This window comes from Apteryx rowi, unplaced genomic scaffold (genome assembly GCF_003343035.1).
Source record: "Apteryx rowi isolate R43461 unplaced genomic scaffold, aptRow1 scaffold_1351, whole genome shotgun sequence".
NCBI classification, from domain to species: Eukaryota; Metazoa; Chordata; class Aves; order Apterygiformes; family Apterygidae; genus Apteryx; species Apteryx rowi.
This window is the reverse complement of record NW_020447588.1, coordinates 26,734-52,452: the sequence shown is the minus strand read 5'-3', so window position 1 is coordinate 52,452 and position 25,719 is coordinate 26,734. Positions and strand designations below refer to the sequence as shown.

The window sequence follows — 25,719 nt, the reverse complement described above, 5'->3', positions numbered from 1 at the left end:
ATCTAAAACAAAATCATGTCTAATTTTAGATAAGTATTGCCAAACTGTTAGAACAGCTGAATAGTAAGGGAAAGGATCAAAACCGTAACAAAAAAGAACAGGTATTAAATGGGTTAAAACTACAGAAGTAAAGGAAACTGGAGAATCAGGCTATTCAGGAATGGGATATCACAGTTCAGTGTATACACTTGTGACAAGTACCATGAAAGGCAGAAAGGTAGTAAGAAACAATCTCTTATTGTCATTTCACAGGCTCATAGCACTTAATCAGTACAAACATAAACACTGAATATTTGCCTTTCTCCTTCTGGGTGCTTAAGAGTGTATTTTTGATATAAGAATTTTTTAGCACTGAAGCCCAATTAAGCTCTTTCCCTTCCTGCTCCCCAAGCCTGCCCTTATGCCACTAATGTGCTGCCTTAGTTGTTCCAAAGCCATTACTGAAATGATCAAGGTTAAAAATCCTCAACTTCTTAAACTCAGTTTACAGTGAACACATAGTGGGCAACTTAGGCTTGGCAGCAAATGAAAGTACTCTGGGATAGGGAAAGTGGGAAGCTATTAAGCCAGTTTCACTGTCAGCAAAACTTGTGTCATTTGCTAAATCATTCTGGGTAGGGCCATGTGACTAGCTCAGTCTTCTTCTGGAAAAGCTGGTCCAGTTATCTTTTATATAATAGCCTAGTGGTTAGAGCACTTGCCCAAAAAGGTAGTGAATTTGTTTGAGTTCCTTATTGCATTGAAAAGGTTAGTTCATATTCAAATTCATAGTTCTTTTCATGTAAGAGCATCTTCCAGTCCTGAGATGAGGTGCCAGGTGGGGAGAAGGAGGAGATGCACCTCCTACCTGTCCTGTGTAAGCTGGCCACGGGGTGGCCTGCAATGGAAGAGCAATGCTGACAGCCTCACTGCAGCCAATCCAGGGACAGGTCTGTGTTCGTCAGGGGAGCTTCATCAGCTACTCAGTTACAGCAAGGGCTCAAATTCACAAGAGAGAACAACCTGTATAGTAGGTTATGGCCTGCTGTGCCCCTGCTGCAGGACAGCAGTCACATTCAACTCTCTAAGGCTTGGGTGCCTGAAGTCTGTCATAGTCTTTTGTAGAAAAGATGAAAGTAGAAATAGCACCCAGAAGACTGAAATAAAGGCTTTCATGAGCCCTAACATATCACTGAAAGAGACTGTGATAAACTTGTGAGGGAGAATCAAAGTCATACACACTGAGATCAGGACAGTGTAAATCAGAAAAGATTCAGGTGAACCAGAGATCTGCATGAACTGAAGCATTTGCTATAGCAGTGGGAAGAGAACACAAGTCACTACTAACAAGGGAAGCTCGGCCACCAAATGTATTCACCATCTACAAGGGCCAAAATAGTTATGGCATATTGTTCTGAAGGAGGTATCCAGCACTGACAGGCTTCCCACACATTTTGGAGGTGATACTGCAACTTGCGTGGATGCAGACCTCCAGAGCACCAAGATAACCTCCTCAAGCTTGAGTACCACTAGTGGTAGTGACAAAAACTCCCAGGGCTGCCTGCCTGTGCTATCCAATTTTCCAGTCTGGGGCACCCACATCTACAGGTCAGAACTCCAACTCCACACTTGCAATCTTCTGTGTACTCCTGCTACACGTATGATATCTTCAGGCCTAGTCCACTCTCCTTCTGCTGTACATTCTCAGCCCCACAGACAAACAGACAAATTTGTCATTCCAACCCCCCTACACTCTCCCAGCGTCTCTTCAAACCAGACTCCAACCCCAAGTCTTCCCTCAGATCCATTCTTTACGGCATGGTCAGCCCAAGAAAATGCATCAGAGGTGAAGCCAACACCTGCTGCTTCAGACAGGGCTATGTCATGGCTGGACGGTTGTCAGTGCTTGTGCTCTTGTGACGCCAGCGAGAGCAGAGCTTGGAGCTGCTCCTGCTGCCATGGGCACTAGGCAGCACTGCAAGGTGCTCCCTGTCACCTACACACATGGTCGCCCGCTCTAGTACAAGCCCACCTGGGCACTAGGAGGACTCTCAAAACTGTATTTTTTGGAGGCACCAAAGATGAGGACGTCCAGAACCACAGCACAAGGCTGCGCAGAGTGTGAGGCTGAAATCAGACAAGTTGAAACTGAGACGAGCAAAGAGGTTTTATTTTAGACATCTATTGACTAATGAAGAACTCCAGCCAGACCCTAAAAACTGGGACTCCTTAAGGAAATATTCAGAACAAAGCACGCAAGGGAAGATTGCTGATATTTAGGAAAGGTTAGCATCACTTACCAGATGCCCAGGAAGCTCTTGAGACAGTTAACATACAAATGTGCAATGAAGGTACCCAGAGATATTTGAAAGAATAAAGAAAATCTGCCCTGAGGGCATGCCAGCAGCCCAGAGCACTTCCTGTAGCATCATGCAGAAAGGTGGGACTATCCTCTTACAAGAGGTGCTGCTGTCTGAGTTGGTGGTTTTTCAGCAGAGGGAGATATAACTGTAAATTGTTACAGATTGCAATAAATAAGTCAATGTTGAGGCCACTCAAGTGGCATGATAGTGCCATGAGCTGGATATAAGGTCCAGGAAAGTCACGACTACAAGCAGGCAGATCAGTCAGGTGACAGATACTGGTTTAACCTTCCAGTGTGTCACAGCACCATTTTGCCTCTGACAGGAGGTTCCAGCTGAACTCACAAAGCATCAAACAGGAGGAATCATTGCAGACAATCAAAGCACTCCCTCACTGACTCCAATGCCTGACTCAGCAGCCACAGTGCTTATACTTTACTACCATGGAAGAAAGGAAGTGTGTGCACAAGATGGGATCTTGTTCAGAAAGAAAAGGAGACTTCATGAAACAGAGATATACTTAAAACTGAGTCATGAATGAAGAAAGCCAGAGAGTGTATCTCCTGGCTAGGAATGAATGCTCATTCATTACCCAGTACTGTGGGGTGTAGAAATAAGACAGCATCTAAAAAAGAAATCCTTTTCTTTTTTATTTTATTATTCTTTATTATTCAGCAGCACCACAGATTCCCAAGCTCACCTGGGGAAAGATGTTTAAGCAGATCCAATCACTTTTAGCAGCAGGAACTACATGGCCACAGTAATTAACTATTAGAGTTCCTGGGAGGGAACTGGAGGGATTGCAATTGAGAACTTGAAGAAAAATTCTGCAAAATGTCACGTATGATGTGCCGTGTTCAAGGTTGCGACACTTGGTTGCAGCAGCGTTTGGGTGAGCTTGTGGGCACAAAATACACAAAGCTGCAATTAAGCAGAGTTGGTGGTAAAAAGGAGCTAAGAGATAATCATGACAAAAGCAGAATGGAGGAAAGTGGTCCTACAATACACTCTTCCATGGACTAGATAACAGCCCAACCCTAGTATTACGCTTTCCATGAAAGTCAGCAGAAAGCAACAGACAGGGCACTGGGGAATTGCCAAGAGTTGAGTTTCTTCTTTGGTGAGCCCTCTATATGGTTTAACACTCTTGTCATTTAGCACAGAGCCAAAACATCTGAGGTCAGAACATGTAGCTTGTAGGTCCAGATTCATCATTGCATAAACATGGGAAACAGAGGCAAAAGGCACCAGTCCAGGTTACACAGGGATAAAGAATATTGAATATAGATTGACACGCAGCAGTGGTGAAGATGAAATTGGACTATGTAGAGCTGTGGCAGCCAACCAGCAAACTTAGATGTGGCCAAAGCTGGAAGGACTAGAAAGACCCTCGTCCATCAGTTGACCTAACAAAGAAAAAGATGCTTCAGCAATACCCAGGCCCAACATTGCGTTAGCCAGCTAAACACTTGCACAAACCTAACTGCAGCAATGTGGATTTGAACCACCTGAAGCTAAGCTGAAAATGTAATTGTCTCCCATGCCCAGAGCAAGTCTCCTAATTACCAGGCTACAAGACACAAGATCGGTACTAGCTCTTTCCATGAATGTGCTTTTGAGGAAAAAAAAACAAAGTGTTGACTGTCATTTGGCTGCCTGCTGCTATTGATATGTCCTAGGCCTGCTCACGGCATCTCTCTACCTGCCTCTGCAGTCTCTGGATTACAGCAGAGCTCAGATGAGACCAGGGCTCTTCTGCAAAGCACAGGCTGCGTGGGAACTTGTGATACAAAGTATAACTGCAAAATTACTTTTGGTGCCTTCATGGTTAGATGGCTGCTGAGTTTGCCCTCTTTTTGGATGGCTTTGGCTGCTAAATTTTGCCAAAGTCATGTTTTAATAGCACAAAAAGACACAGTGGGTTACACCACAAGTCTACTACACTAGGTCTGTTATCCTCATCAGCCACATTTGCCAAAGAATGAAAAAACAAGTTGATTTGGCAAGATTAATTTTTCATAAATTCTTGATGATATTTCTGCAATTTATTGACTGAATCCTATACCAGCTTTCCTAGTGTTTGGCCAAGACTGAGCTCTGTGCTCTGGTCTCGCAGGAACATTCTCATGGCTTTTTGTTTAACTGAGAGTCCATAAGCACTCTGGTAATCTCATGAATTTTCAATAATGATTGAATAATGTGACTACTCGATGTTTTGTTTGTAGTTAGATTATGTTAGTGACATGACAATTTCTAACATTTCACACAATTGCCTTCAAAGTGTAACATCTCCGGGTCACTGGCATTCAGGGAAAAGAAGATATACACATCAAAGCCCTACCAATGGATATCTGCACTGCAGATATTTCATTATCTGTGGGTGATGTTGGTGTATCCTCCTGCTCATTTCTAAACACTGGCCAGAAATCTTTATTGAGCACTACTGTCCTTTCTTCATCATCCTGAATAACTCTGTCATTTCACTTAAACAAACTATTCCTCTTATGATTTTTCCCTGACAGCCATGTATTTTTCCTTCCTATCTTTTGCTTCTATTCTTGCTTTTATGCACTCTATGCCTTCTAATTTATAGAAGCTCCTGGGCATCTGGTAAGTGATGCTAACCTTTCCTAAATATCAGCAATCTTCCCTTGCATGCTTTGTTCTGAGTATTGCCTTAAGGAAATACTCCTTAAGGAGTCCCAGTTTTTAGGGTCTGGCTGGAGTTCTTCATTAGTCAATAGATGTCTAAAATAAAACCTCTTTGCTCGTCTCAGTTTCAACTTGTCTGATTTCAGCCTCACACTCTCCACAGCCTTGTGCTGTGGTCTTGGATGTCCTCGTCTTTGGTCCCTCCAATAAGGATTCCATAAAACACAGTTTTGAGTCCTCCTGATTGAAGCTGTCTCCTGTTGTTATATACACTGTGTTTTTAATTGTTTCCTTCACTTTTCCACTGAGTGAGGATGGACTTTCAGCTAAAGGCGACTTCTTTCTTGACACAAGCTAATCCTAGTTATGCACATGCATATGGCAGAGGAGTACATGTTTAACACACATCCTGGGTCCAAGTGCTAGGCAGGTAGAATTTAGTCTACAGTTAGTGGAATGGGAAGCAGCAGCACAATCTGCCCTTGCTGAGGAAAGACACTTATCTTGTAACACCTGAGACATTTTTGCAGCACAACCTGTCATGAAAGCAGAATGAATAGACCCCATATAGTTTTCCCAACATTCCTATTTCCAGAATCTCATCACAGTAACCTGCATCTAAGACAGAAGGCTAAAGGCAGGATGTAACAGATTTATCAGCAGCAGAGATGGCTGTGTGAACAAAGACCTACTTAAGAGATGCTGGCACCTTGGTATTTGTTACAGGAGCTGATTACACCCACCACTGAAATAACTAACCAGGAGGTATCACATGCAAATCAGCCTGCATCACTGTGTTTCCAAGCAACTTTAGAAAATCAGTGAGAGCAAATCTCATTGAGAGAAAACTAAGCGAGAGAGGATATTGCATGCAACTGTAGGCACAGATGTTGCTATTTGGCCTGAACCCATTCATTAGGTCTGAACCTAGTCGTTTTGCGATCCCAGCCCTGGGGTCAAACCCACCCTCAGGGGCTGAACCTAGCCACTTCCACAAGTGAAGTAGGTAGGAAATCCTTTGGAGCTGGAAACTCTATGTTTTGGAGACAACTTGGTAGGACTTTGCAGACACTGTGTGGAGAAGAAGATTTTCTTCCTCTCTATCACAATCGAGGCAAAAAATGTCAGAAAGCTTTTGGGTCACAACAGATCACCTTCAGAGTGTGACTTCCACCACTGGCACTTAGCCTCCTCCCTTCATGCTTCCTCTGTCGCAGACCATCTGAATACCAAGGTGACCTGTGAAGATAACACAGAGAGAGGAGGCATTTAGGAGCCACTGTGTCGATAGTTGAGGACAAAATATAATTGTACTGTCCTCCTGGCTATTGACAGAGTGTTCCCTGAACTGCACAACACCCGCCTGAAGGCATCCTGAATGGCTCTGTGTCCATTACTTTCTAGCCTCTGGCTGGACGAGCAAGCAGGTCTCCAAACCAGCAGCAAAGAAGGTCCTTTGTTTTAGATCAGGGGAGATAATGATCCACCTAAAACCAAAGGTGTTTCTCTATCTTCTTAATATTCACTCCAAGAATAAAACTATGATCCAGAGTACAGGCAGGTTTGAATAAAATATAGGGGGTTTTGGTCATAAAACGCTGATTTGTCTACACATTTCTGCAGGACTGTGCCAGCTTTCCAGGTATGCAGAAAAGACTCCTCAGTTCCTAAACAAAACGTATGATCAAAATGAGTCAGGGAGAGTGAGAGAAACCCACCTGACTGCTCGGCAGACTCCAGTGACTTGGAGAGAGGTCCATGTTCATATTAAATGAGCTAGTTGCCAACAAACTACCTCAAGGACAAGAGACAGTCCATCCACAACAGCTCAGTGCTCAGGAAGGACTCATTTACCTTGCTCACTAGGTAAATTTGCCCATAGAGCTCTTTGCTCATCTGTGATTAGATCTCAGTAGTAAAGTGAATTAGCTAGTTTACAATTAGTTTGGGTATCTTTGCCACAACACCCACAGCATATCCAACAGCTGGGCAGTTGAAGCTGGTGATAATCACCAGATGACAGGAAGGGTGTCTCAAGCCCTTCTCAGAGAGGTGTTCTCTTCTGTATGAACTACTGCTGCCCAGGTATTAGAGCATTTCCCTGGACTACAGGAGTCCGTAGTCTAAATCCTTGCTCTACACAAAAGGGAAGGCTCTGACAAACTGTCTAACAAGGTGATTCACTTTGTGGTTGGACATGAAAACTGTGTCCAAAATTCCTAGCCTGACTCAAGCAGAAGGATTAAAATCTGGGTCTCTGCAAGACACTCAAGCTGTGGTGCCTGCACCGCAGTTCCCCTCTGGAAAAACTTTATTTCTGACATTTGCTCCACTGCAAAACAGAACAGTTTTTGGACTCAGGAAGATCTGTAGGATAAAAGAAATATTTCATTCACAGCCATAATATAAAGTAGTGCTTCTCCATTAGCTGAAAAAGCTCCTAAGAGGGGTGTGCTCCTCTTCAGCTCCCCCTTCATCAGGAAGCAGCTGAACAGTATGGTCCAGCTCCCTCCTCTCATACCCAAGTATGTAGGCTCCAGGACTGGTGCAGGCATGGGTGAGTCCCTGAGCTCTGACAAGGACCTCCAGGCGATCCCAGGGACAGCACAGGGAACCAGAGAAGTGCTGTTACTACCTGCCTGCTCTTTGGAGGAATGGGAATGGAGACCTGGCATATGGCAGGTGAGACTCAGCTGATGCACCAGAGAAGGAGTCTGGTACTTCCTTCTGGGTCCAACAGAGACACTGGAAAGGAGGAAGGGCACAAATGAAGGGATGCAACACAGAGAGGGAGTCTGGGATCTCTGCCATCTCTGCCAGAGTTGGGGCATCAGGGCAGATCTCCCCTGTTCTCTCATTGCCACCCCTTTTCTTTCTCCTATTTCCTTTCTGAACATATCACTGTGAGGTGTGGATCTAAAAGCCCCAGATCTGGCAGCTTCCTCTTGCACACTGTGCTGTTTCAGGGATGCTGGCAGGAAGTGCATGGGGCTGGAGAAGGGCAGATGGGTAATGTAGGATGCCCATAAGTCCTCAAAGAGATGTTCCTTTCAGCTGGTTCTATGGGTGCTTCTACTGTGTAAGTACATAGGATGGAGGGTCATTGGGAACAAGTGTATAGTTTGTCTCCACACTCTGAACTCTACAAACAATAGGAGAGAGGTTTAATCACAGCATTCAAAAAAAGCCCCCAAAACTTCAAACACCCAAGCCTCAAAACACAACACAAGAAGCACTATTATTTCTACCATTTCCAGCCAGTCTTCCAGTACGGGTAATGCAGGGACAGTTAATGCTGTTATCTCATCAGCTGCATGTGTTGGTTCATTTGTGACACAGTGAGAAAAAAAGTTAAGTTTCTTTGTTTTGAAAGAAAATAGCACTGTCAATTTGCCTGTAAGGAGGAAAGATTCTAGCAATTTTCTCAAATGAACACTGAGATGAACCCTTTTGGAAATGCCTGTTCTGCTGTCTTGAGTGCTAATACTTTAGGACAAGCTGCATGTCTCACAATGGTGAGCTCAGTGATGGCAACCATGTGGCCTTTGATGCCTATGTTTGAGCCCACGGAACTGAACCCACAGTGCTGCGACTATAGGGCTTGCGCTGCATTTGGATTTTGTGAACTGTTCAAAAGATATGGCATTGGCTTCACCTGCATCACCTAGCATGCATCCTGCTTCCAACTTGCCTGGTCCTGTGCTATCTGTGATCAATCCGAATCCACACTGCTTTGGTTACACAATCGTTCTGTGAGCTGCTGTGACAAGGACTAGTACTGTAAGCAGGAGGCCAGGCCCATGATTCCTTGTTACCTTGTGTACAAGTACCAGCAGGACCAGCAAGTCCTTGACACCTTTGTTGCTGCCACTGCTCATCCATCTGATCATAATGGACTGAAACCTCACCTTCTTTACCCCTGCAGAGCAACAGTTCTAGATGGGATGAGCAGTCACAGGAAGAATCACACTGTTGTCAAGAGCTAGGATCTCCTAGAGTAGGTGCACCATTTTTGGAAATGAAGATTACCCTTTCAGTTCTCTCTTCTGGAGGCTGGTACTTGTCCTTCAGCAAGATGGACATTCAGCACAATGCCAGTGTCCTTAGCCTACTGCTCATTTGGCATGGGGAGATCCACTGCAGGCATGCAAATCCATTAGGCATACTATGCTTTTCTGCCTCATGATCACTAAAAATACCACCTTTCATAGATAAGGGTCTTTGGTATCGCTATATGCTTCCCACCTTCAGAGGATATTATCAGAAAACAGACTTAACTTTTGTAGGCCCTGTATGACAGCAAAACTTGTTCTGATGGTCCTGTTTACAATGCAGTGCTGCCACGTGGAACTTACAGCCTTTTGCATCAAGTATTTCTGCTTCACAAGCCATCTTGCACATGCATGTAGCTTATATGGATCTGGGATTGCTCTATGGGGACCTGTATGGAAAAGGTGAGGGAGGTTGTAAAACAGGAACTTGTTGCACAGGAACAATAGGGCTGGAAGAAGGTGCTCTTTGCTCACAGATACTGTGCCCTGATGATCCACTATTCCTGGATGTCAGAGGCGGTATTGACCAGTGCTGACAAACTTGTTCTTTGGCCAGGGGCTTGTGTAGTCATTATTACAACCCTGGACCTGAGCCCTCAAGGGATGAGCACACACACTGACTGGTAGCTCTTCTCCTGGGCTGTAGAAAAGACACGTGAGAAGCTGACGTTCTCAGTGAGATTCAGGAGAACCCAGATCCTCGAGGCTGTCTCCAGGCTTAATGATTTGGTCTATCTTTGAGTGGACAGGAGACCTTTCCTTTGTGACCTTAGGCTTTGAAAGGGTCTTGGAGAAGATGGCCTGGCTTACCAGTTCTACATTCTAGAGAATGAGATATGGATCAGTGCAGGAAAAGATCTTCCACCCTTAGGGACTGAGCAGTCAGCTTTCTGTCATACTGTTTGATCAACATGTCATAAACCAAGCCACATTGATCTTGGAGGCCAATTAAAAATTTGTATTTGTATTGCTTCTCTATCCTGTTCTGCATGCTTAGGGTCATGTGCCAGCTTATATACTTCTATTGCCACTTAGATATCTTGCCAGCTGCAAATATTTCGTCTAACTATGTTCTCTCCAAGTACCCATGTGGACATCATTTTTGTTCTGCACATCGTATGAACCCCTTTGCTTCCAGACACGGTATCAGGATAGTCATTCCCAATATGAGAGGCTGCTTCACAGCCCACTGCAAAAGGGTGCTTAGAGAAGGACATGACGAACAGATGAACCATTGCTGAAGGATGATCAGTTCAGGCTGTGGCAAGGCCATGGCTGAGTATGTCTCTTCTCTCCTTCTGCACTGCAGCTGCCTGCTAACCTGACCTCAACACTATGACAAGTAAAGGAGTCAGTCAGCTTAACTGGATATCCAGGGGACCTACACACAAGTATTATTTCCAATTTAATTCCTTCCTAGGCAAATCATTCATAACATGGGCACATAAATAAATTAAGAGAGATTCTTCTGAAAAAGACATGAAATAAACAGTCACAGTATTTCCCCTGTTTTGTCATGGAACATGTTACAAGGAGCACTTATCAGAAGATGGAAATACTGCTGACTTGTCTTCCAGCTCACTCTGATACACACACTGAGTTGCTGGCCCCTCTCATCATTATCTTATAAGTAGAAACAACATTTTAAACATTGACCTCATACTAATCAGAACGAAGCACAAACAAAATTTTACATCACCTACTGTCTCTTTAGGTGAGTTTTGAAATAAATCCAGAAGAAAATCCATTCAACAAATCAGTTATATGATAGATTTAGACATATTCTTTTTCCTATGGCTAAACACAGATACAACATAAAAATATACTTGAAACACATCATTCTCAAAAGAAAGAGACAAAATGGACTTAAATTCTAATAGAGCCTCTGTTCTTTGTTCTAGCAGCTCCATTGGAATGAAAATTTGGAGGTTTTAATTGAATTTATTTTTAAAAAGATGCTACAGACAACACAGTGGCTCTGCGATTTATTTTGTAGAGTATGGTCTTAAATGATATGTATTGAGTGCATGCTACTGCACTTTAGAAAATGTTAAGGCAGCGAGAAGCAGGAAGCTTTGATTTTTCGATAGGTGCTTTGGTAGAGGGGCTTTTAGCATCCCCAAAGCACAACAAAGTGGATTGGTATTGTGGAAAAAAGATGCATTTAGTTGAATGTTCCTGCTAAGACTACAAGAAGAATATTTCAGCAGTTACTTCTAAGCTGTAAGGAGTTCAGATGAAAAATCTGTCATTATATCTCCTATCTCCTGTTTCAGGGAGAAACATAACCTAAACTTTCCATCTTTGCAACCCATAAGGATTAGACCTATTTTTAAATTAAACTTCAGTTTCTGGGTCAGAACTCTGTGCTAAAGACTGAAATCTCTACCTGGAGAAACAAAGATCCGAATGCAGAAGCTGCTGCTTCTTCTCCTGTCGGGACCAGATAATCTTATAACCACCAACACCATCCCCAGCCCACTCCATTTTGAAGGCCTCAGAGATAAGCCTTCAATGACTCCAGGATAGTCAACAAACTCAGACTGCATCAGGTAGTAAGTTCATACTGCCTTTTTTCAAGCTCAGTTTAAATTTCAAGCATGTTATATTGCACAAGGAGAATCTTAACTTAGTATGTGGCTAAAGTTTAATGCCACTAGGTAAGTAAAAAATAAGTGGAAGTCTTGTGGTGCTGCTTCTCAGCGTAGGTGGTATGGTGTAGAGCTCTCTCTGTTCTGTGTTATAGCTGTGTGCAAGATGCCATGCTGTGCTCTCAGGAACATAACTGTCAGGGCCCTGAGTGCACTAATAGGCCTTAATAGCCCTGACCAGACTCGGCACCCCCATATGCCCCCAACCATGGCTCAGGACCCCATTTCAGCTCAGCCCGGGGCTGTCAGGCCCTGCCTAGCAATGCCATAGTAGTGCTGGTCTCCAGCTCTGCCACAGCCCTGTCCTTCCCAGCCACGGGCTTGATCCCAACCGGCACCTGCGGGTGACCACCTGCACTGGCCTTGGACCTGTCTCATCACTATGGACCTGCCCAACAATCACTGGACTGTGACAGACCCTGGTTGCTGTCACCAGACCTGATCCTGTCCCCAACCTATAGACTGATGTCCTGGCCTAACCTTGGACCTGCCTCATCACCATGGACTTCTTTGATGATCTGGACTCTTGGTTGACTCCAGCTGCCCCTGGGCCTGTCCCACTTGCCTTGCCCGGGGGTGGTGGGATGGGCCCTGGCCAGCAATGTCCCTGCCCTGCAGGCCTTGCTATTGCCCTCGATTTTTAGCAGCTTTCAAAAATGAAAACTTAGGTACATTATTTAATGAAGGTTTAATGCTTATTACCCCAGCACTTCATTTAAAAGCCATCCAGAAGAATCACTGTCATCCAGAGTATTTTACTGTGTTAAAGTATGCATGATACCATAGGACAACTGACATGCAACTTCATCCTATTAATGAATGGTGAAGAGAAATCTTCAGTTACACTGCTGGAAAAGAGCCAGTTCTCTCTAGGTGTACTACAGACCATCTTATTTTAAATGTTGAACCTTATTTATATATCTACTTTGCAGTGAGATGAACTGCACTCTACAAATGCCTGTTTATTTCCATTGCCTAGACAGGGGTCAAAGAAACTAGCCCAGACAGAGATGTCTCTTCTTTAGGCATCTATGTTGAGACAAATCAATTATTCCAGTCACCAAAGGAAAATTTCAGACTAAAATATCTGACATACAATTTAGACCTCTAAAGTCTTTCCAGACTGCTTAAGAATTTTATGCGTCTTGGCACAAGTTCTCTTAGCAATAGTTTTAATTTCAATGGCAGACCAGTGATGTAAACGTTGACTAGTATCGGGTCTGCCATTAATCCCAGCAGCAATCCATCAGAAACATCAGCTTTCTGTGATGATTTCCCACTGACAGTGACCATATAAGTATTTTTCAGCTCTAATTCATACAGTATCTGCTCTACTGATCCTGGGTATTAACATTTTAATCCAGACGATATGCAGCTGTGAACGCTGCATAGCTACATAGCATTGTTGCTCTAGGCTACTATTAAGTAATCTGTGAAACTTGTAATTTCCTCAAAGAATGAACTCAGGCTTGTTTTACAGAAGCTATTTTCCACAAACTGTCTCAGCTACCTTTCATTACTTTCCCACATTAGCCTTTTTAGCAACTGAATCTGGTATCAGCTTTTCCTTCATTGGCCCGAGGAGTGACCCCAGACTAAGCTGTTCTCCAGCTACCTGTGTCATTCTGCTTGCCCTTTTCACTTTGTCCAAACGGCAGATAGAAAACTCTCTTAAAAAAGAAACAGACCTTACACTGTCGGAAAATACAAGCAGTTGAGATAGCCAAGTACAGACAAGATCAGAGAACTTTGCACTCTTGCATTTATCAGCTATAGAAGAATCATTTTCTTTACTAACTTCATAGAGGATATGCTTACTGCAGTTTCTAAATGATTGCTCTGACTTGCTCGCTATGCAATCAGTGACTCCTTGTAGTGACTGATCATAGAGCAGTACCTATTCCTGCTAACAGCTCAAGAAATGCAGAGGGATACAAGGGATATTTGTTTGTGGGAGCCCCTGAAGAACTGTCACCTTTGCTCACCAAACTGCGTAGACCCCATCTGAAGGCAGAGAGGAGTATCAGATCCAGCACCTCACAGCCTGTTAGCTTCTTCTAGCTCAGTCTTCCCTTGACTGTGGCTCCTAAAACCTGCGTTCCTCTCTGCTCCCCTCTTCTTCAGCCACTTGCAAATCATTCTCTGAAAGTCCTTGTGCTCACATCCCTTATTCTTTCACATGGTGCCACATCATCTCCAACCCCCCAGTTTTCTCCCCTAATCCTTTTGCCTCCTTTTCTCTCTTTTCTCCTTGAACCCATATCTTATATGTTATGCAATGATGGTTTTTTTTTCAGCTGGAGATTAAAAAGAACTGTTTCCCAAGCAGATCCAAACCTCTTTTCCTTACCCTCTATACATGGAGAAAAAAAAATGAGCGCATAAATGTTTTTTTTTACTTCCCTTGATGTTCTTCACATTCCTCCCCTCTATTTGCATTGGCTGAAAGATGATGGGAGAAGGTGCAGGGTCTGCTGGAGGAAGGTGTTCCTGAAAGATAACCTTTGGGTACAGGGGTTTCTACTAAACCTTTATATTTCTACTTTCTACTAAAGTAGAAATAAACTAAACTTTCTACTAAATCTTTCTACTAAACCTTTATATTGGGGATATAGTGAGGCATGGAGGAGTAGCAAGATCACAAAGGTTTGTTTATTCTGATTTGCAGATTGACACTGCCACAGGAACAGACGTATTTGGCTGCGGATCAAGGGCTTTAAATGGTTCCGAATTCAGCTACAGCAGAAAATCCAGCCCACTGACTTCAAGTATTTTGGAGGAATACCTGTTTGTGGCTGTAAAACACTTACTACACTTGGGCTAAATATAAATTCACGAGCGGACATTGTTGCTCACCATAGATTTTCTGAATTCCTTGGAGGTCATCCTGGGGCAGTTTGAAGTTGTGTGTTTCCATGTACTGGTAGAAAGGAGCCATGATAGCACTGGGATCATTGGAGTGTTCCAGACCCAATGCATGCCCCAGCTCATGGACCGCAACCAGAAAGAGATCGTTCCCTGCGGAAAGAATGCACATGCAGGTTAGTATCACAGCCACACTGTTAAACAGAATCCCAAGCTCCATTTGTTCATAAAGCAAGAAACTACTGCTTTGCTATCCTATTGTGTAGCAGGGCACAGTGCCAGTGTCAGCTATGGGAGAGATGGGTTTAGTCCTTAAATTCTGTGTGGCTTCTACAGTCAGTGTCACAGAATGGCCAGGAGCCTCCTAACCCATGGCCACATAGAGCACTTCCAGAACAGGTAAAACATGTAGCTGCCTAGAGTGAAAGGATACCAGAGTCTACAGAAAGCAGCCAAAAAAATAAACTGTTCAGACATCATTGACTTCTTATCCCAAGCTTAAACACAATGCTGCCAGCTGAGGTGAGAGCACTGCCAGTCTGCTAATCAACAAGGGGCTGCGGTGGGAAGGGAGCTTGGTCTCTCTCCTAGGTCTGCCAATGCCGCACTCTTCCCTGACCTGGACCACAAAATCCCAGGGGAGATTTGTGAGGCACCAGCCAGGCCTGGCAAGGCAGAAGGAAGGACACAGACTGGAGCTAACATGCCCTAGAAGCACACTTGTGATACCTGGGACAGCCTCATCTCCTCTAGCACAGGTTCCTCAGCATGTTTTACTTTGCCAGACTCCTAGCACTGCCACGTCTACAGGAGGTCAGCACAGGTAACACCATGCTTCTGCAGGGGGACAGAGGCAGAGCCACAGAGAAAAAGGCTGGTGACACTGGTTTGAGACCCAATGGCAGAAGGGAGGAGGGAGGAGGAGAAGGACATGCTTCCAACAGGAAGAGAAAGGGCTGAAGCGCCCTATCTCTTGCAAAAGCTGGCAGAAGAAGGGAGAAGTTGAGGCACCTTCAACTCTGTGTTACAGGCATATGCTCCACTTCTGCCTCATGGATCTGGGCCCCCCATCTCCTTGTTCTGGTGTAGTCTCTGGATGCCCTACACTGTGAGGGCACCTTGACATGGGAGGACACACAAGCAACGCCTGTGTGAGGGATCAAGATACAGCCAACAAAGAAGTAAGAGACTCCCCATGCCAATAAAATGCCTGAGCACTCACCCCTGCCCGCATGGGCCTTCTCTGCTGTTTTTGGCAAGGCACAAACATGGAGCACTCGCAATCAGACAGAGAACAGAGGTGGCAGTGGCTGCTCAGTGGCTGCCTTGCAGGCCTGTTCTAGCATCCCAGTGTGCGAGGGAACAGTGCCTGCAGGAGCCACCTCCCCATATCACCCAACTGCCCTTATCTTAGAGCTAACAAAGTTCAGTTTTATATATGCAGCTGAGTTGGCCTTGGGATAGGAATTACAATAGTGATTCATGTAGAACTATCTCCACTTTTCAAATACTTATTGTTTCATTGTCATCCATAAAAATGTGACAACAGTGGGTCAGGGGTTTGCAGTTCTTCACAGAGTGGTGCTTTCCCTGCATCTCAAGATATCTTACCATTAAGCCAGTAACGTACAGTGCTCAGCAGGTCATACATACTGCACCAAAATGGTTAAATCATCTAAATGTTGAGGAGTTGGAGGGAATAACCATCTGAATATGCAAGCCATATTAACATATACAAATATATTTCAGATAAATTTTCAAATACATTTGTTCAAATATAAATGACCAAAAACATGTGGGCTGCATTTAGCCATATATACATTTAAAATTCCAGAGTTTCTGTATTCTGAAAATCTGAATGCGGACTTACTTAAGAATAATTTCTTTTTAGTTCATTGCTGGAAATCTAATGTGTGCAGAACAAGTCAATAAAATGTTTGGTATAGTACAAAATTTATTAAGCAGTTTCATGGTAAAGATCGGAGTGATCACTTTTTATGGGTTTTCAAAAACACTCTAGAAGATAGACCCAATTTTCAAAGGGGATTCAAAGACTCAAGGTTCTGTTGAAATTTAAACGGACTTAGTCTCCTACATCAACTAAATGCTCACGAAAACTTAGTTTTCATTGCTACCACAACTATTCCCACACAGAAGCCCATGGTAAAAGTCCCTCAGTACAGAGCTGACTTTCATAGGAAGAGGACAGTGTCCATGCTAAGTGCTTAGAGACTCTTCATCAGTTTGGTGGCATTTTCCTCTTTGTTGAAATATCTGAAGAATCTTTGTACTGACAGCATATCTAGGATTTGTCTCTATATAAGTCAAACACAGACCAGGCTAAACTTTTTCATGAATATAAGTCCAACCACTATCGTCATTTAAATTTGGTTTAAATAACCTTCAATAACTTGTTTCTACCCAAAACAAATGTCAACCCACTACAGAGTGGGAAAAGAGAATCACACAAAATCACAGAATTGTTGAGGTTGGAAGGGACCTTTGGAGATAATCTAGTTCAACCTCCTGTTCAAAGCTGGGTCAACTAAAGCAAGTTGTTCAGGGCCTTGTCCAGTTGGGTTTTGACTACCTCCAAGGATGGAGACTCCACAACCTCTCTGGGTAACCTGTTCCAGTGTTTGCCCAGCCTTTATAGTAAAAAAACTTTTTCTTATGTTTAAATGGAATTTCCAGTATTTCAATTTGTGCCCATTGCCTCTTGTCTTTTCACTGGACACCACTAAGAAAAGTCTGGCTCCACTTTCTTTACTCCACCCACATCAGGTATTTATATAGATTAATAAGATTCTCTGTGAGCCTTCCTCAGGCTAAACAGTCCCAGCTCTCTCAGCCTCTCCTTGCATGAGAGATGCTCCAGTCCCTTAATCATCTTCATGACTCTTTGCTGTACTTGCCCCAGTAGGTCCATATCTTTCTTGTCCTGTGGAGTCCAGAACTGGACACTGCACTCCAAATGTGGCCTCACTAGTGTAGAGTAGAGGGGAAGGATCACCTCACTCAACCCGCTGGCAACACTCTGCCTAATGCAGCTGAGGATAACATTAGCCTTCTTTGACACAAGGGCACATTGCTGCCTCATGTGTGTCCACCAGGACCTCCAGGTCATTCTCTGCAAAGCTGCCGGTCAGGCCCCAGCCTGTACTGGTGTATGGGATTATCCCTGCCCAGGTATAGGACTTTGTATTTCCCATTGCTCATCTTCATGAGGTTGCTTTCTGTCCATTTCTCCAGCCTGCTAAAGTCCTTCCGAATGGCAACACAAGCCTCCAGTGTATCAGCCACTCCTCCCAGTTTTGTATCATCAGCAAACTTACTGAGGGTGCACTCTGTCCCTTCATCCAGGTCATTAATGAAGATATTAAACAGCACTGGCCCCGATATTGACCCTTGGAGAGTATCACTAGTGACTGGCCTCCAGACAGACTTCATGCTGCTGATCACAATCCATCAGTTCAGCCCATTTTCAATCCACCTCACAGTCCATGTATCTATTCCATACTGCATCAGTTTGTCAATGAGGATGTTATGGGAGAAAGTGTTGAAAGCCTTACTAAGGTCAAGATAAACAACAGCCACTACTCTCCGCTCATCCTTAAGCCAGTCATCTCAGCGTAGAAGGCTATCAGGTTGATAAAGCACAATTTCCCTTTTGTAAATCCATGCTGACTACTCCCAATCACCTCCTTGTCCTTCATATGTTTGGAAATGGTTTCCAACATTATTTGCTCCATCATATTGTCAGGGATCAAGGTGCAGCTGACCAGCCTTCTGTTCCCTGGATCTTCCATTTTGCTTTTCTTAAAGATAGGAGTGACATTTGCTTTCTTCCAAGCCTCAGAAACCTCGGCCAATTGCCACAACCTTTCAGAGGTAAACATGAGCAGCCTTACAATGATATTAGCCAGCTCCCCCAGCACTTGTGGTGCATCCCATCAGGGCCCATGGGCTTGAATATGTTCAGTTTGTCTCAGTGTTCCCTAACTTGATCCTCCTCTACCAAAGGTAACTCCTCCTTGCTCCAGACTTTCCCACTGGTGTCAGGGGCCTGGGATTCCTGAAGGCTGGTTTTACCAATAGAGACCAAGGTAAGGAAGGAATTGAGTATCTTGGTATTTTCTGTGCCCTTTGTCACTAGGGGCCCTGCCCCATTCAGCAGCAACCCCCCCTTTCCCCTAGCCTTCCTTTTGCTGCTTATGTACTTGTAGAAGCTTTTCTTGTTGCCCTTCATGTCCCTTGCCAGATTCAACTCCAGATGGGCTTTGGCTTTCCTAGCCCCACCCCTGCACACTCAGAGAGTGTCTCTGTACTCCTCCTGGGTCACCTGTCCCTGCTTCCCCTATTGTATGCTTTGTTTTTATGTCTGAGTTTAGTCAGGAGTTCCTTGTTAATCCAAGCGGGCCTCCTGCCACCTTCAGCTTGAGCTTGGAGGAGCTGATCCTTGACTATCAGCCAGCTCTCTTGGACCCCTCTTTTCTCCAGGCCCATCTCCCATGGGATTCTTCCAAGCAGATCCTTGAAGAGGCCAAAGTCTGCTTTCCTCACAGCCAGGCTTGTGATTCTATTTACCTTGTTCCCTTCTCTCAGAATCCTGAACTCCACCATCTCATGGCCACTGCAGCCAAGGCTGCCCCTTATCTTCTCATCCCTGACTACTCTTCCTTTTTAAGTATCCAGTCCAGCAGAGAATCTCCCTTCATCAACTCCTCCATCACCTGCGTCAGGAAGTTGTCATCAGTGCACTACGGAAACCTCCTGGCTTGTTTCTGTCATGCTGTCCCTCCAGCAGATATAGGGGTGGTTAAAGTCCCCCATGAGGACCAGCATCTGTGAATATGCGGCTTCTTCCAGTTGTTTGAAGGCGGCCTCATCTACTACTTCTTCCTGATGAGGCAATCTGCAGCAGACACTCACCACAATGTCACCCATGTTAGTCTGCCCTCTAATCCTTGCCCTTAATCTCTCAACTGGCTCATCATTCACCCCTGGGCAGAGCTCCATGCATTCCCACTGCTCTCTCACATAAAGACAACTCCCCTCCTTGCATTTGTCTTTCCTAAAGAGCTTGTATCCATCCAGGGCAACACTCCAGCTGTGCAAACTATCCTACTGTGTCTCTGTAATCTCAATGAGATTATAGAGTAGAGCCTCTTTTTGCATATTGTTTGGAGAAGGAAAAAAGGCAATGCTAAGAGAGAGAAGACCTGACATAAATGGAGACCAAGTACAACACAAACTGGAGGAGATGAGATGCCTGGTAGCAGTAAAGGAAGGGCAATCTATGCACCTTGACAAGACAACAAGAGAATCGCTCTTTTCTTGCTCTATGTGCTTGCTGTCCTTCACCGTGTGCAAAGATGTCAGTGCTATGAGGCACTAACTTGTCTTTTCAATGAGAACCTTATCTTAATTGGATTTTTGACAGTGCCTCATCTGCGAGCTTCTCTTCTACCGCACACTTCACTTTCCCAATCCCATATCCTCTAACTTTTACCCTCATACTGCACAGCCCTCAGCTCCCACACACCTTACCTACTCTGCCCACACCCTTGCCCTGAAGAGCATCATCTGAAGAAAAGTCCTGGATGTCACAGAGCAAGAGCAGAAGCAACATGCCAGGTTGCTGTGCATAATGTGATGAACAGGGAAATGACCATGAATGCCTCTGATACATGATTTCACCTTCCTGTATGATCAAACTGCAAGGTGACAGGACAAACAACTTGCCCTGGGAGCCATATGCTTGCACATCTATCTAAAAGGAAAGCTTTGCTTGGTAACCTCATGTGACTGGAATTTCTGGCATGGATCCAAAGGAAAATTAAGGCTCAAGCAACCTCAAATACTTTGTTTTAGAAGATGATTTGAGTGCATACCTTGACACGGCAGAGCATACGTGTCCTTTCCATCTAACTGCACTGAGAAAACTAGGAAGAGTTCTGAGCTGATCTGTAAGCCCAGAAAGACAAAGGCTCACACCTGAAGAAGTCTGTAACCAGCCATGGCAGGCAGGCCTACCAGTTATTTTATTACTGCATATAAACACACCTTTCTCCAGTTGTCATTACGACTCACCTATACCAGGAAACACAGGCATATGGTGAAAACAGCTGCTTCAGCTGAGTTTTGAAATACCATTTTGACTGACAGTGGTGTATGAGGATGCCATGGAGCATGGGAAATTTTGGCTGGAGAACTGTTTCTTTGACATCTTTCTAGAAAAAATGTACCTTCCTCTTTCTAGCACAGCAACAGAGCACAAGTCAACACTGGAGTGAGAAAGCTACCTTGAAGGAGGTTACATTGCTGAGAGGACACTCAGACTGGAGTAGCGATGTGCTGGGAGCTGGTGGCTGGAGCAGATGAAGCAGTGCTAAGGAGTTTCTAGGAAATGAAGCGACCTCCACAGAAAGTAGGACAAGGAGCTCCTGTTGTCTCTCAACAAATATGCTGATTCTCAATGCTGTAGTTGCTTCCCATCTCAAAGCCTTTGATTAAAGGCAGTGGAATGGCACCTAGCACACACAATCTCCATCTTCTGCTCCCTCCCCAGCCAAAGATTTCTCACCACTGCTTCATTCTTCCAGCTTTCTTCTTTTCCAGATGGCAAGTGGACAGCATGTATTTTGTGGGAGGAAGAGACAGAAGAAAAAAGTCTAAGGCTACTCTGCAAGCATACAGTGCTCAAAAGCCCAGCTCTGGGTTCTTCATCCTATTTTTCTTGTGGCATCAGTCACAATGACACGAATAGCAAGAAGTTTTAAAATTCCTTTTATTGTTGTAGATGGTAAGGAGTTTTACAGTGTGAAAGAAAACACACTGTTCATTTTCCCTTTCAAAGGATGGGCTATGATCTGCCTTGAAAAGAAAACATCAAAGTATAAAATTATTGCCTGACAGTGTACTTATCTTCTCACATAGCCCTTAAGCTGGAGCTGGTAGTGCTCTTTGCTGTTATCCACTGCTGTTTGGCTGCCATTTGGAAACTGTCTACTCAGCTGATCTGCAGGAGTCTTGAAAGGAGTATCTCTCAAACTGTTTCTGTCAGTTCTTGAACGTGCAATAAGATCTCCGACCTTCATGTTCTGCACAATACTTGTCTGAACAACCTTTTTTATTAATGTTCATCCTTTTGGAGCAAGATTCAGAAGGGAGGACAGATAGTCTAGCTTGATACTTCACTAATTGTATGGAAATGAGGTCAGGCAATATGACAAAGCTCCTGAATTTCCTGTTCAATCCCTCTCCTCCAAGACCAAGAACAAGTAGCAAGTTGAACTTGTGTTCAGTGTACCCCAGCCATCTGTGTCAGTGAATATACAGGGTAAGAAGGAACTGAATAGCCTAGCTTTGTATTTGCAGAGGGAGTTCCCAAGGGAAATCCAAGAATTTCTGCTCATTTGCACCATCTGTACAAAATAAATTGGCCTGGTCAGAGACCTGCATCCTCCTCCTTCTTCCTGGTTCTCAGTAGGTATCCAGAAGTCCACTAATAAGCATCAGAGAGAGCATTTAACACTAGTCTTCCAAGAACTCCTAAGACTGGGGGTAGTTTTATAAGTTGGCTCATTGACTGAAATAGTTTGACTTAGCTAGAATATAATAAAACATAAAGAAACACAGTTAATTTAGCTTTAAAGCTGTTGACATGTTTACCTTACCAAAACATTACCACTAGAAAAAGTTATAATTGAGGGCATACCTATAACAATGCACAAGCATTGCTCATTACCATTATCATGATGCCAAATTAGGTCAACACATGGATAACTTCTTATGTTCAGTTCAATAGTACTGTTAAAGCCCATGCACACATCAGACGCAGATTGCACACTACAATACATAACTTTAAGCATGCATTGCTTTTTCTTAATTAAAAATAAGCTAAGTTTCTGCTCAGAAGAGACCTCCTCTCTTTTGGGGATAAATTGGGATATAATTGCAATATAATGGGATAAATTGCAATATAATCATATATATCAACTCCTTGGTTAAAAGCAGCTGTTTGTAAGATACCATATCACTTTGCAGAGATAAGAAACCCATGGTTTTAGTGAAACAACATACAGAAAACTGTAGTCACAGATAAACAGATTTATATATGATTTTCCTTCTAGTCATATCCTCCATCACTCTGGCTTCTTTGAATTGTCATCTTTGGCTGGAGAAATGGCTATTAAATCAGATAACAGACATCTTGGGAAAAGTTTTCCCTGTAAAACTGCTGGCACATGCCTTCTTTTACAGCTTCATTCATTTTAGCTATCAAAGTTCATAACAAAACCATTTCTTTATTTGACTATAAAACACTGCATATTGGGGTGTCCAATTCCTGTAGGTCAGCAAAAGCACTCATTTAAATCTGTATAAGCTTAAAGTAATAGGTCACAAGGATACTATTATGGCAATACAGTGATATTAGTGTTAATATGGCTAGGACTCCAGCCAGTTGTTACTTGTATAATACAGACATGTTGCCTATATATATATCACTGAGCATGACAGCAATATAGCTGCAACAGGTGTAGGTAGATTCTGTACAGCACCTAGCACAGTGCAGTATAAATCCAGGGTAGTGCTTCTATGACAACAGGAGTACAAATTAATAATATGGTATATCTAATTAGTAATATGAGAGGAACTGTGAATCTCTGACCTTTATTGCATTAGTTTTATACTTCATGAACTGTATCATCATGCTAACACAAATCTATGTTAGATTTTTCTACTTACTGCAGTTTACGCAGACATAATTAAAGAGACAGATAAGAAGTTTAAATTTTGAAATTTTATTAAAGCAAAAATAATAATGAAGAAGTCAGATCATTGGTTGTGACAGTGCCATGCCTAGCATAATTACAGAAGAGATGGTGTGAACTAAACATGCTTTTAAAATACACTAAAATGACCTCTTGAAGTCCAGGAGCCATGTGGAGACAATTGTTTTCCAAGCACAACTTAAAGAAGCTTTAGGGCGACTCTAAGCTATGCCTTGGCACTTACATCTTCAGACCTGGCAGATCGAAACTGTCAAACAGAAGAACATGTGATTTGTCTGTAATCCTCTGTCCACCTCCACAACATGCTCCATTCAATAAAGGCTGTCTTTGCTAAAGGCTTTCAATCTTGCATATGAAGATCCGGAAGAAGTGTTGATACTGCTTTTCCATTTGTTTGCAACAAAAAAGAGATGTGGAAAAGAGCTTTTCAACCTAGAAAGGAAGCAAAAATGTGTTAAAAATAAATATAGGTTCATTTTGTTCATAAACTGTTATGACTGCAAATTTAGCAATGAATATGACACATCTTATGGACTTCATGCAAACTCTTAGTGTGTCTTTAAACAACTTCAGTGGAGAAAGAAGTGTGACATGTAATCTGCACAGAAGCTGTACCATAGGCAGGTAACAAAATGTTAGCAAAATGAGATTATGGGGAATGTCACTAATGGTAATAGGGTCAATTTAACTCTAAACTTTCCTGTCTGCAGTGTGACAACTCATCGAGCAGCTGCAGGATTAACTTGTACAAGCTGTGAGGTGCTCTCCTTTATAATAGTTTCTCAAACATTTTTTAAGTGCAAGTCCCCAGTCGACTCATCTGAATATTACCCCTTCTCCCTGTTTCTCAAATGATATTGCAGCAGCTCAGTTTTTTCAGGGTAGATGAGTAAGGACTAGCTGTAATTCCTGGCTGCAGGTATGAACACTCGCTTGATCTCACCCTCACCCTGAAGGAACTGACTCATTGCCAGCAATTAAAGATTGGTAGACATTCCTGGTCAGGGCAAACACACCATAACCTTTTAGAGCCACTACTCCCTGGGAGTCAAAAGCCCCAGATGAAGGGCTTGAGGTGACACAGCAGACATTTCATACATGAATCATTGCACCTTTTGTGCACAAATACTACAACATTAGCTTTCAGGACTCCTGGTTCAGGAAAGCAGAGTGCAGTCTGACACATATGGTCAGCACAGTCACAACAGTGCATTTTATATCATCTGCATGGACTGGACATCTCAAAGCAGGAATCTCTATCAGTGAAGTAATGACATCATCTCTGTTAGTGTAATGCCAGAAAGGGACTCAAATCTCCATGAGATCAAGCGACTGCAGAGGACAAAAAACTACACTGTATTACCAATCATCATGAAAGATAGGCAGTTTGCCGTATTCTCTCAAAAGGTAGTTGCAAACTGACTTTATGGTAGTTGTGTTACAGACCTGAATAATGTTGCAAGCTGATATGTCATCTGACATGGTAAAATGGCACTATGAGGACAATCTCCTGTAGAAATTCACAGGAAAAATTTAAAATATCTTTCTGGAATGGTGAGGCCATAACTGTCTGTGTGATGTGGAGGCAAAACTGGGCAGCCAGAGAGAGGGGAAGCAGGGACTGCTGCAGCTGGCTTTGCAATCACAGACATGCACTGGAATAAGAATACTCTGCTGAAAAATATTCCCCTATCTTTCACAAGTGTAGATTAATTCAAAGCCTGTCATTCAATATGAAAATACCGAAGAACCATCAACTCCAAACTGCATGACCATACTTGCCTTTTATATTGTAAAGATCTGTGCAATAAAATAATTTTTTTTTCTCATCTTTGTAACCTATGGGAATGGATTTCTCCTCTTCTTAGATTGCAAATGGCCTCTGTTACTCTTTAGAAGTCAATCAGTGGTAAGCATTTTATTGTTTTCACTCAGAAATCTTAAATGGCATAGAATACAAAACTTTCAGGTTTTACCTTTTTTACAAGAGCTATTGCATGTGAACTCTGCCCAATGTATACAAATTTTATTAGCACATAATTCTCTAATTTGGTACAACAACTGGTCAAGAAAAGAAAAATACTTATAAAAGCATGTAAAATATAGATACAATTTTCATTCCACCAGTCTTTAAAAGAAGTTATGCTGGTGGTTTTATTTTTAAAAATTATGTAAATAAATTTGAAATCAATAATTTAGAGAGTTTTCCCTTTTCTCACTTTTTCCACTTTTCTGTTATGAGCTAAAAAAGAATAAAAATAATAATACAAAAAAGTCAAATTTGATTTACATAGACACAGCTAGTGAAGAAAGAAAGTGGAAGTCCAAGGGATGCTAAGTCCATCTTACTGCAAACAGC

At 43.1% G+C, this 25,719-nt stretch overlaps 2 protein-coding genes across 11 annotated transcripts in view; both read right to left on the bottom strand.

The window, feature by feature from the left end:
- The window catches only part of LOC112961639 (matrix metalloproteinase-24), a 31,990-nt gene extending 9,456 nt beyond the window's left edge, over positions 1-22,534 (bottom strand). Inside the window, exons 1-2 of one of the 3 annotated variants that reach the window (XM_026056995.1) lie at positions 20,656-22,534; positions 14,554-14,715 (exon numbers count right to left, since the gene is read on the bottom strand). In XM_026056995.1, the coding sequence (XP_025912780.1) occupies positions 14,554-14,715; positions 20,656-20,677 (184 nt within the window). In that variant the 5' untranslated portion in view covers positions 20,678-22,534. The remainder of the gene's footprint in view (positions 1-14,553; positions 14,716-20,655) is intronic. The other 2 variants (XM_026056996.1, XM_026056997.1) reach the window with 2 other exon arrangements.
- An 814-nt stretch (positions 22,535-23,348) lies between these two features.
- The window catches only part of LOC112961640 (matrix metalloproteinase-24-like), a 28,708-nt gene continuing 26,337 nt past the window's right edge, over positions 23,349-25,719 (bottom strand). For all 8 annotated transcript variants that reach the window (XR_003252073.1, XR_003252074.1, XR_003252075.1 and 5 more), the window contains one exon: positions 23,349-23,792. The gene's annotated coding sequence lies outside the window, so the exon portion shown is untranslated. The remainder of the gene's footprint in view (positions 23,793-25,719) is intronic.